The following is a 12,982-nucleotide window of genomic DNA, read 5'->3' as shown; positions in this document are numbered from 1 at the left end:
CTCCGTAGTGCTTCGTAAAGGAGGGCTGAGCGGTGGAGTGAGCCGTTGGTTCGCAACCTCACCACTAGATACCGTTAGATTTCAAACACTGGACCTTTAAAGACAGAAATGGAAATGCCACTTTTTGTTTTATTATAGCAAAGATTTTGTTTTGAGAGCCTTACAAGCATTTATTTAGCCCATAAATATGACAGCCCGGACAAAGCCATGTAAATAATTCGAAATTCTTTTGCTCTACCCAAAAACATACAAGACATATACTCGCCACGTCACCAAACTTGTTGGTGTGTCAGGTTTTAAGATGAAGTCATTTGGACAAGGCCCCATCTTGATCTTGAACAATTTGTTATATGTCATAAAATTCACGGTTCCACACAAACGGCTCTTTCATTTTCAGATGAGCTAATCAAATCAAGTCATAAAAAGGAGGAACGGGACTGCGCATTCCAAAGGCCTTTGATCTTTTCACAATGAATCCATGAGATTACATGCCTGATTATATCCAGGTGTTGAGTCATAACTTCAGAGGATTGGAGCATACAAAGTAATATTCGTCTTTAAGGCCTGCTAATTTTTTCAAAGCCAGTTCCTTTAACACTATATGACCTGGAGTCATAAGACACGATTGCCCTCGCTGAACTTTCCCATAAATCTGGAACTGCCTTCGACATATCATCTGCATAGGTTTTTGATAATCTCGCACAACAATTCTGACATATCTCTTAACTCAATACTCTATTCTTAACTTTCTTTTCTAAACTCAACTTTAGTCTTTGTTCCTGCGGGGTGAACAAGGGGCTAAAAAAGGAAGCGGGAACAAAAAACTTTTTTTCTTGTGAGACTTGTGAGGTTTGACTGTAGAAACTTGTGTGTATAAAAGGATTATAATGATGCATACCTACCGCCGCATGCTTTTTCATGACTGAAAGAAACGGAGTTTAAATCTCCTGCATTCTTTTTTATTTCAGCTTACTTTCATGTTTTGGCAGATGGAGAGATACAGTCCAAAATGTGCCCATGATTGTAATCTCATCCCACATTGACTTGTGGAGGCTGTTTCATAGTCATGCTTTAGTCTATGCTGAGATCAGAAGCATCACATGAAATCGCATTTCTTTATGGCTAAGTCAAATTTAAGACTGTTAAAGATGTTGCGATGAGATGTTGGCAGACTTTATTACACCAAGCACATTCTGGAACAAAAAACGTTGCTAATAAATAATGAAAGTTGGATAGGGTAATAAGGTGGTCACATGATGGCTGTGTAATGTGCGTCATTGCTACAGACAAAAAAATAATTTCTTCATAGAACACTGGCTAAGCCGGGGCGCAGTTGTGGTCTCTTCTTATTCAAACTACATAACGAAATGTCCTACATAATGTTTATTATATGACGTTTTTACAGTAAACTATAGAAGTGGATTATACCCCAAGGTTTCCTCGCCTTTATTTTTCCTGGCGGCAGTACGATTTCTGTCCGCGCGCGGCGCTGCACATCTCTGTTCCTCTCTCTCTCTCTCACTCACTCGCACACGGGCACAGGAGTGTGAGAGACAGCCATGGAGAGGTGGAGAAGCGACTGTTTTCTTTGTTATTTTTAAACTCCGAGATCCGCATCGATGACACGATTCGCATCTAGTCGCGTACAACGCTATTCCCGATGCGCTCGGAAACGGAAAGCAGGTTCTCACAGGTAGAGTACGGGCCACTTTTTTCTCCTCCGGGCTCGGGTGTAATGGGGGTTTGCGGTAGCGGAGAGAGAGAGAGATGAAACGTGCCGTTTTCGTTGCTCGCCTTTGAATCACGCGCTCGGTTATAAACCAGTCGCGCTGGGTTTTCGATGTCGGATTATCGGATCGCGACGCAAGCGAGGGCGGGTGCGCCAGCGTTGATCGGGATGCGCGTGTTGGAGTGTGAAAATCAGTGTTGCAAAGTTGCATACTATTCGCTGGGCTGCGGAAGGGCCTGGCTATGTGTGTGTGTGTATGGAGTTTGTTTCTTACTTCCCCCTCCCCCATCCGCTCCTGCTGCTGAGGCCGAGACATGAATGCGATGAATGTGGGGCTCACTTCAAAGCAAATCGGGAGGGCAGCGAAAGGGGTGTTGTAATGTCGTTAGGGGAGGAAAAAACGCACCGAGAGTGGAAGGGATCTGCTTTTAGGTTCCCGTTTTTTATGATGTACCGGCGCATACGTGAGATGAACGTAGATCTGTGTTAATAATGATTAAAGATAGCGTGCTTTAACAACGTGTTCTCGCACTAGTTGAGTCGGATCGCTTCAGTTGCAGCGGAGCAAGCTAGCTAGCAATGTCGGCTAACGCGCTCGAAGATGGTGAAAGTGTTTTTCGCCATCTGTGTTCACTTCTTCGGGAAGGTCTCGCGCCGCACGTACTTCCTCTCCTCGCTCGTTGTGTTTATCTTTGATGTTTTTGCTTTTCATCGCACTTGTTTTTGTCACTCACCGTAGGTTGTTTTGCATGTAGCTACTTGCGTCGGAATAGCTGCTTCGCTTTACGATCGTAGTGGTAAACGGGGATTTATTTTTCGAAAGCTCCGCTTTTCTCCGCGATGGTTTTATTGCGGTGTGGTGAGGTGATCATTTCGTGTCGCGCATGTGTGTATTTTTGATGCTGGATTAGCCAGCTAACGGATTGTGATTGTAGCTCCTTAAAGTTTGAGCTGTTAAAGTTATTGTTAGGCTTGGACAAGGATAGCTCAAGGCTTCTTTTCTCCAGATCAGATCAGGTCTGTTTGGCAGGCAGTCACAGGTTTTAAGGTCGAAGCTTGAAAGTGTTGGATTTATGGCCTTTCACGGGTGAGTTAAAGAGTGTGTGTATTATGATGGTTTGCTTTTTTGCTGTCTTTGCTTCAATATAGATGCCTCGGGCCTCTATAGTATTGCAGGGTTAATTTAACCTAAATAGCACAGAAAACGGATACGTTCATTATAACGTCGTCCAATATAACTATGTGATGTGACGTGTGTGCTTCAAACTTGCATTGAAATGTTCACTATATAGTCTTTTTTGGTCTTTTAATCATTTGATGCTATCCACAAGTCTTATATTCTGTAGTGGGAATAAAATAGTTCCTACCTTTTATTAGTTGAGATTGGACAGATTGTGAGACACGTGACCTGATGTGCGTCAACGCGCAGTTTTTTGTTGAAGTCATATTACATTTAATAATAAATTAGGAATAGAATAAGAACAATATCGGATATATCAAATCCATGTGTTGTGTTTTTTTTATGTGCGCCTTTTGGTGTAGCTGTACTGGTCGATATTCTCTCACTCTGAATTTGATGTATTTTTCTATTATCGGCATTCACGTTTACCTGCTTGGTAGTGTTAATATTGAAATGTTGTAAATACGAGCAGCCTTGCACTAGTTTTTTCTTCAAATGAACTTCATTGCTGTACACAGACACAGGAGGGCTCAATGTGTCACCCCTTTAATGTTTCGTTTTCTTTCCTACAGGAGGAATTCTTTTGCTGTGGCATTAAAAGGAGTCTGGATATAAACTTTCTGGCTCGTGGGCTGTACTGGGACGGGGTGCATGGACACTGTGAGAATGAGTGTAAACAAGAAGGGCTGTTATCTGGCAGACCCGGGTGGCAGCTTCACTGAGGAATCCCCCAGACCCCCGGTGCCCGGGGAGGAGGGCGATCTGGTGTCCAGCGATGGGCGGCCGTACAGCCACAGTTTTTACTCCTCCAAGAGCGAGAGCCTCAAGAACGAGGCCTCCATAGCTACGCCCAGAAGGCCCGACCTGGATCTGGGCTATGAGCCCGAGGGCAGCGCCTCACCGACGCCACCCTACCTGAAGTGGGCTGAGTCGCTGCACTCTCTCCTGGATGATCAAGACGGCATCCACTTGTTTAGGACTTTCCTCAAACAGGAGGAATGCGCCGACATGCTGGACTTCTGGTTCGCCTGCAGCGGCTTCCGGAAGCAGGAGACGAAAGAGGGCAACGAGGAGAAGATGCTGAAGCTAGCGAAAGCCATTTACAAAAAGTACATATTGGATAACAACGGCATCGTCTCGAGACAGATCAAACCAGCCACCAAAAGCTTCATCAAGGACTGTGTGATGAAGCTTCACATCGATCCCGCCATGTTCGACCAGGCTCAGACTGAGATTCAGACTATGATAGAGGAGAACACCTACCCTTTGTTTTTGAAGTCTGACATATATTTGGAATACACCAGGACGGGTGGGGAAAGTCCTAAGCTGTTCAGTGACCAGAGCTCGGTGACGGGGAACGGCAAAGTCTTGCCGGGCTGCTTGCCGACTCTGCACGAAGACAAGGAATGGCGGTGCGACCAGGGCGAGGAACAGCACCCGGATAGTGACCCCAACCCGAGCAACAGGCTGACCCAGAAGCTGCTTATGGAAACCGTGCCTCAGCGGGTGGCCAGCAGTAAGAGATATCAGGACAACCTTGAGTACAGGTAAACCCCAGCAGCTTTGAAAAGCCTCTCTCTCTTTCTCTCTCCTTCCTGTCTGCTTCTTTCCTCTCCCTTTTCCTGGTGCAGGCACAGTTAGAAGCAAAAGATAAAAGGAGAATCTGAGTTAAGCGCAGCCCTCCACAGGAGATGAGAGGAATGCAGTATAGGCAGAAACCTCTAAGTAACTGTGGCTGTGGTTGCGAGACTGATACCGGGACGCAGCGGTGTCTTTACCTACTGCGAGTTGGTGCAAGTGGGTTCTCTTTGTGTTCTCCATGCAGGTGTCTCTTGAATGGCAGCCTTTTGAGGTAGAATAAAGGTTTCTTCAGGAGAACCGCAACATGAATTCTCTTTAGAATGTGCACAAAGGAGAAACCGGATTGAATATTAGCAAAAAAGTAAAAATGCACACAGTCTGAAGAAAGGTTTTGGCGTACCGAAGTCTTCAGGTATTTTTCGTTTATCTGACTTAATGCCCACAGCTGTATGTTTAGATCGCTGTTTCCCTTTGTCCGTACCGCCCCGTTCTGCCCACAGAATGTGAATATTGGAATGTTTGTTTCAGGGATTGTGTTTTGTAATGAAGTTTCGTGCTCAGACATTCCTAAGGCATTCCTCGCCACCGGTTGTGATGGTCCATTGTGCGCTTTAGCGCTGGGAATTCTGGTTCATATCGTGCATCGCGCAGACATCGTTTAATCTGCAGAGGCTGTTTTTTAAGCCGTGCTGTGAAATTTACAGCGAATCACTTGATGCATCAGAGCCTCGAGACCCTCCATACGAGCGAAATGGGATTTTGAGATGTGACTGCTAAATACTTTAATCCTTGTCCTGCTGGAATAGAAAGCTGTGCATGTGGGCCTTTGAACAGTCTCTGAAGAAGATTACAAAGCTTTCGGTGATTTAAAAGCAAATATCGACAGGTGCTTTCAAATTGATGTTTTCTAAAATGCGTTACAGTGATTTTACCGTACTTATGTGAGTGTCTGAACCCCTTGACCGTGCTACAATCACTCCGAGTACTGTTTCGTGTGGTGTGTTATGTAAAATGGCAGCAGTAGCTGTGTAAGTTGGGAGACGTCTAGAAGTTGATCAAGATGACTGTTTGACAGTACGCTATCTTATCTTTTGCATCATGTATGCAAATTAATAATAAAAAAAATGTTTTGTTGAAATAATTTCATATCGTACCCACATGTAATTAAACAAACTGCGTAGAAGATTGGCAAATATATTTAAAGGGATAGTTCACCCAAAAGATGAAATTCTATCGTCATTCTGTCACCCTCTTGTCATTTCAAACCTGTATGACTTTCTTATGCAGAACAGAAAAAAGCAATTTTGAAGAATGTTGTTAACCAAACTACGGCGGTACTCATTGACTTACATTGGTTTTGTGTCTATACAATAGAAGGGAATTGTTCCCATACCAACATTCTTCAAAATATCCTCTTTTGTGTTCTGCAGAAGTCATACAGGACTAAAGTGACTTGAGGGTGAGTAAATGATGACAGAATTTTCATTTTCAGGTGAACTATCGCTTTAACAACAGAATTCTGTGAATGATCAAAATCAAGTATTCCAGAGCTGTTCAATAATAGAAGTGTCAATGTTTAATAATTAGGAAGTTGTGATAGTAATCATTCATACATATTTTGGAAGTAGAGCTGTGCAATTAATCGAAAATAATTGTAATCGTCAATTTTGGCCTTCAACAATTACAAAAACAAAATAATCGAGGTAAAACGATTATTGTGCCACATTCCATTTTGCAAGGATCCTCTCTTTTCTTGTGGTATAAATCCACAGCGCACCCCTTTCCTTAAAGTGGTTCAGCTGTGCTATTTCTTTACATTTACTTTTCAGTTGAATTCACAGTTTAAATGCAAAGTTGTTCATTTTCTATGTTGTTTTAAAAGTTAATGAGTAATCGTGTTAAATAATCGGGATCTCAATATTGGCCAAAATAATCGTGATTGTTTTTTGTCATAATCAAGCAGCCCTATTTGGAAGGCAGCAATTTGTAAGTTCATCGTTTGTGGTTGCCAAGCAACTTTGCCGTTTGCCAGTTTACTGTACAATGTGCAGTCACTGCCTTGCGTTTATTGGCATTTTACAATGCCTTCGAGTCCACCTCATCCTATCAGAATATAGACTAGGGACTATCAGTTTTATATTACGAATTTCTGAGTGCAGTGTCTTTTTTCTTTTATCAAAGCTAAAGCTTAAATTCTAAGCAGGCATGAAGGAGCGAAAGGAGGATTTACACAGCCTGATTTAGCCTGTGTAAATTGCTCAGGCATACATTGTGTTCCTCTGCTCTGATGTGCTGAACTGTGTTCTCCGCTGGCACTCTTCCCGCAAAAGAGATTGAAAATTGTGGAAATCTAAATTTGACCCAGTTTTCTCTCAACTGTCTGAGAGGAGCCTTGACATCTGGTGATGATGCAGTAACCCTGTTCTGTCCAAAATCTCAGCTTTTTAGACGTTCAGGTGAGCTGTAAGCACGAGAAACATCCCCAGGAGTTTTACAAAAGGATGCGCTTCTCATCTCAAGATTGTTTTCCTGTGGCTTTTAACTTTTTTGACTCGCGTCTTCTCCCAGCAGTTCACGTTTAGCATTAGGAGGGCTCCGTTTGGCATTTTAATTTTTTGAAAACTGTTAAAGCGTTCCTCTTATAACAAGCCATAACATGACTAAATGAAAGACTGATATTCATAAACCACAGAAACACGCTCCACCCAACTGAACGTATGTTCCATCGCCTCTGGACCTGATGTGTTTTTAATTAGCGAGAGCATTGGATATGCGAAGTTGTTCTCAAATGATTTTTTCATTAGGCCTACATGAAGTTTTTGGCTGGGATTACAGAAAGACGCAACGTTTATTTTTTAAATAGCCTTTTAGGTCAACGCTTTAGGGTTTTATGCATTTAAATGTTGCAGGAGTCATATGCCTTTTATTTGTTAGCAAATAATAGTAAGCGAGGGAATTCAGAAGTTTAGGATGAGAGCATACTCCTAGTTAGTTTTGTGTTACTGATCATCTGTGATCTGTAATGTTCACCAAGTGTTTGACTGAAAGTAAAACCATGTGGACTATACAAAAAGCTGAGCTTGAAATATGAAACCGTTGTGTCTCGGGCTAGATCAATATAAAATTGATTTTCTCATTTTTTTATAACAGCATTAATGTTTGTATTTTCCTGCACTATAACAATAACTATACTATAATCAGGGTTTCCACGGGGTCTTAAAAAGTCTAAAAAAGTCTTCGAGTAAGTAGCATATGATTTTTAAGGTCCTACTTTGGTTTATGGAGTGTCCAACAACAAGTTTATGTACATACAAGTAGGGCTGTCGCGATTATTAAATAATCGTCTCATCGCGATTGTTTGACCTCATCGCGATGGTTTCAGATCATCGCAATTATTGCACATCTCTATAGAAGACACTAGGGGGAGCTGTAGTGCATCTGCATATTGCATATTTTAGTGTATATATTGTTACTAAAGCATGGTAATACTTGTAAAATGTACCACCACAACACAATCACTTAAAAAAAACTAAAACATATACAAATTACCTGCAGTACAATTTAATATTATTTAAGCAAATCTCAGTGTGAAAACCAGTCTATCAAAATTTCATTAACACACAAGTAAAATTTTATTGTAGTCTTGCAAGTGAGATAAAAACAGACTAGATGCTTTTCTATGACTGATAGTATTTTAATGGTGGCTTCAATTCACACCTGATCAATTTTCTTAATTTACAAGTATTTGGCGGTTGTATTATTGACAGGTAAAAGCCTAAACCTTAAATATATGATGACCCAATTTTTTCCGATGTATTTCCAAGAAAAAAACATAGTCTTGTATTCAGAACAATATGGTCGTTTCTATCGCTGAATCAAAAATGTATGAGAATTAAATGTCAAAGCTCAAAAACAGACAATTAATCGGCATAATCATCAAAGCCCTAAAACAGACAATTAATCGGCATAATCGCAATGATTTATTAGACAATTAATCGTCAATCAAATTTCATAATCGTGACAGCCCTACATACAAGGTGTAAAAACACTATTATATCGTAATAATAGGCAGTTATTCTTACCATACTTCTTGTCTGACTCTCAAATGATTCGTTCTGCGATTCATCCGTCTTGTCCCCTCCTATCCGCTAGCCTAGTGTCATGTGATTGGTCAGATGGTGTAGTCTGTTGTGATTGGTCAAACGCGTTCATCATGTGTCGCAAATGGAACGCCTACCATCATTACTGGATTACGGTTTACAGGTGGTTGGATGTCATAAAAATCATTTCATAAAACATTCTATTAAGTTCATAAACGTTGAAAGTATTTGGAAAATTAATTGATCCTTCTGCAGATGTCAGTAAGAAAAAAGACATTTACAATTCTCTTGTAACAGTATTATACTTGGACTAGTTGACACGGCATATAGTGTACGGTGTTCATATCTTCAGATGTTATTACAATACAGATAGTACTCGACTCGGCCGAGTTAATAGCAAGATAAACAAACTGTAATACCCCAGAAATAACGGTACATGCTAATGATAGCGTTATATTCATTAGCTAAACACAGACATAAGGTACACAAATATTTCTTGAAGTTAAGACAAAATTAAATATTCACACTTACAGGTTGTGATTCGGTGTAGCTAACAGGTCCAAATAAGGTTGGTATTGCCCCCTCTTTCAAGGATAGTCGTTTCACATATCCGGCAGTGAACGCGCCAAGATTATTGAAGCAATCTTCGGTGAAATGACACGCGCACAGTAAAACCCTGGGATTATACTCCTTTGGTGTCGTTTGAAAAATGAATTGTAACCATTGTTCCCTCAGAAGTTCTTCCTTTGGTAGTTGAAATAAGACGGACTTAGTTTCACAACGTAGAACACAAGTTCTAGAGATGATACACACGCATCACGAACAAGCGACAGTGTTTTGGGGGAGGAGACTGGTAGTGAAGTTTTCGCGGCAGTCCCAGCAAAACGTAGGCGGGGACTATGTGTAGTGACGTAGATACGCGGCGGTTAGAGACCCGGACTAGCTCATGTCTTGTTTGCATGATTCAGAGTCGACTCCCATTTTTACAAGCCAATAACTTTATTTATTCACCTTCGGACTTACAACTTGGCAGACAGCTTACTTTCAAACACGGCAACATAACAAACTGCATGAAATGTAATTTTCATGATCTCATGCTACTTACTCTTTAAATTCACTGAAGTATTGTGTTCTATGTCTTAAATAATTTTAAACGGGTCTTAATTTTCCTACGGCCATGTAATGCTACCTCTAATGCAGAGGTCGCATTAACCGAAAATTCTCCGTTATTGACAGATTTTTTTTACCAGTGACGGAAATATCTGAAGACCGTCAGTCATTTTGACGGATTACAATTAGGGCAATTTGTCACTCCCTGTTTTCGTAGGCTCCTACCCCGGCCCTGAACATGATCGCGAAGGGGCATGTGTTTCCCATTCATTGGGTTTCTTACAATGCCTGGTCCGTTTTGGAAAATGCGCTCACGGTCAGACCACTACACACAACGGCGTTTAGTGGTGCTGTGTTTACGCACGTGGCTCTTCTGCCACCCTGATGTGGCTCCCTGCAGTCTTTATAAGGCCCTGTTTATGCCTGGTAATAAGATGCGCTTTGGTCGATGGATCACAAGTGGACGAAAGAGGCACATACCCGTTTACACCTGCTGCTGTGATCCGTCTATTTTGTCCACTTTTTACCACTACTGTCCTGATTTCGTCAAGAAATATCTGAAAAAGCCTTTCATTCGAATATTCGAAATAAGTCCATGCAATGTACATACTGTATGAGCGCAACTAGAAATGACAGAAAAAACATACAGAGCGCAGCGGCTTTATTTCTGCTTTGACAAATGTGAGACAGTGCTGAACACTGTATATATACATAAACATTTGTTTAAAAAAAAATATATTTTATGTCTGACAACAGAAACATTAAATATATAAATGAATATAAACCACGACGGCTTTTGGGCGTTCAGTTGTATTAAAATACAGCAAGTTCCGCTGTCGTCATGAGAAATTGATCTGGGAATGTTGGGTGTGCGGTTTTTGTTGTTATACAGGTCTTAAATTTCATTCATAATGGTCTAAAAAAGGTCTTAAAAAGTCTTAAATTTGACTTTGTGAAACCTGCAGAAACCCTGTTTAATGTAGCTTGTTAATGAGGGTTAAAAAGACAGTGTATGATGGTTAAGATTTTAACATTTTGCTTGATAATTGCAATCCCAATTAAAATTCTGTTATATTTGGCATTATTGTGGCCGTTATTAACTCTTTCTGTGTCATGAACAGTAATACTATAAATCGTCTCTGTCCTTTCGAAACCTCAGATGTCCAAATTAACTGTTTTTTTAGGAAATGGGAAAACCTAAATGATTACATACTAGGGCTGGACCAGAATATTCGATTATTCAAATATTCGTTCGGTGGGTTGGCATTCTATTTTCAATTTTGAGATTCTAATATTCTTTTTTTTCCATAACACCTGGCATTCCCCGCGAAGCGGTTCGCATTCGCACTTGAATATGAATTTCCATTAGTGAACGTCATGATTTAGTTCATCTGGAAGAGAAGACACAAATGCAGAAGACCTCAGGTGTGTGAGAACACTTTAAATTCATTGAGGACAAGACAAAGGCTGTGTGCCAAATATGCAATTTGAAACTGGCCTACCATAACAGCACATCAAAAAAAAAAAGTTCTGTAAGTAGTACGCCTATAAAAATGCTAGTTTGTGATTTATTATGTGTTCAACTTTATGTGCGCGTTGCGCAGATCTGCTTATGCAATATTTTAATACATTATATTGGTTAGATATTTGCAAAACCCAGTGACAAACAGAAAAGGAGACTAATAATGATTTACAGTAAAAAAGTCCAGAAATACAAGGTTTCAGAAGGACACTACCGAAATATAAGATACTGGTTCTTCATCTCAGGGCTCTACGGTAACTTATTTTTTTAGGAGCACTTGTGCTCCTTCAATTTAAACATGTAGGCGCACAGACAATTGAAGTATTTTTTTAAAGAAACATTAATTTGACACTGTAAAGCATGCACAAAAATGATAAACTAAGCTTATTTGTTATTATTGATTATACCATGGGGGCTGTTGAATGCCTCATTGTGATTGGCTGGCGAACATTCTAAGGGTGTGCATTGTTTTTCTGGAAGCACACACCTATAAAGTAGTTCCAAATCTGTCAACCACGTAGATTCATATCACTGCCCCAAGTTTAACTGAATAACCTTATTATACTGTAGCCTACTGACCACCACAGAATACAGACAAACCGAAACACGCAGGAAATCATTAAAATATATTACATATACATATGCCTAATTAATAACATTTTATTTGAGATTTACAAGTGATGAAATTAAAGTGCACATTAGTCTCGTGTGAACTTGTTCCCCTCCAAACTACACCTGATGAAACACTCACGCACACTCGCACAGCCACAGACTCGTGCTGCGTTCCCACCAAACGCGAATGAAGCGTTAAGCGTGAGTGATTTACATGTTAAGTCAAAGCAAAGATGCGATAGGACATCTTGTGGCGCGACTCGCGCGAATGAGGTGGCGCGAATTGAGCGTTTCGGGCGAATCGAAAAATCTGAACTTTGACGAAAATTCCCAGATCTGTTTGGCCTCATATCAAAATATTGATTAATTGAACATTTTCTCTCGATTACGATTATTGAACGATTATTTTGTTTATTTTTCTTTGTTTTTACCCGCGTAGATCACTGACGAGGTTTGTAGTGTAAATATGCCCAACTAAAGGTGGGGTATTTTTTCTAATGAAACATTTCATAGCTCAAGTTATTTTTAGATAATCAAAGAAAATACAAAGTATTTATGGTTATTTATTGAACATTTCGAATAATAGACATCTTTTTGTTATTTTTCGGAAACATTTCCTCTGCCACTGGAGACAGGAGAACAAACACAACACAAATCAGCAAATCATCTGTCTGCGTGTGTCATACAGTAACTGGTGTACTTTAGGACCCTGCCTGGAGACACCAGTCCTGCCGTCACAAGAGCTGTCACGTGAAAGAAACAGATGGAGTTTAACAGAGTTTTTAATAGTTGAACGGAGCTTAAAACTCATCAGTCTGTCTAAAGACATATGAAGTAAACGTGTTTCAGTATATCTATATTTCTCACAATATGCACATTTTTGGACTAAAAGTCTTGTGATTACTAAACAGGAGCAGACCTGGAAAAATGTCTCATATCAACTGTACCTGTCTTTCACGCATATTACATAAACACAGAATATTTTATTGCCATTTGAATCGGGTCATTTAAAAGTAGACATTTTAAGCTTTCTTTAGACATACGTTTCATGTTTGTGTGATGAGTATTTGCAGAGTTTTGTATCAGTGACGCATTTCAGAAATTACTTATGTGAGCGGAGTTGAGTCGGCTGATAACGCGCCCTTTTT

General features: G+C 40.3%; 1 protein-coding gene across 5 annotated transcripts in view; it reads left to right on the top strand.

Annotated features, from left to right (window-relative positions):
- The window catches only part of axin1 (axin 1), a 45,945-nt gene that overhangs the window by 7,704 nt on the left and 25,259 nt on the right, over nt 1-12,982 (top strand). For 2 of the 5 annotated variants that reach the window (XM_057345655.1, XM_057345651.1), the window contains exons 1-2: nt 1,514-1,693; nt 3,482-4,456. In XM_057345655.1, coding sequence (XP_057201638.1) covers nt 3,561-4,456 — 896 coding nt within the window. In that variant the 5' untranslated portion in view covers nt 1,514-1,693; nt 3,482-3,560. Of the gene's footprint in view, nt 1-1,513; nt 1,694-1,920; nt 2,817-3,481; nt 4,457-12,982 lie in introns of those variants that run through there. The other 3 variants (XM_057345653.1, XM_057345654.1, XM_057345652.1) reach the window with 2 other exon arrangements.

This window comes from Triplophysa rosa, linkage group LG11 (assembly GCF_024868665.1).
Source record: "Triplophysa rosa linkage group LG11, Trosa_1v2, whole genome shotgun sequence".
In the NCBI taxonomy this organism is placed as follows: Eukaryota; Metazoa; Chordata; class Actinopteri; order Cypriniformes; family Nemacheilidae; genus Triplophysa; species Triplophysa rosa.
This window is presented reverse-complemented; position numbering and strand designations above follow the sequence as displayed.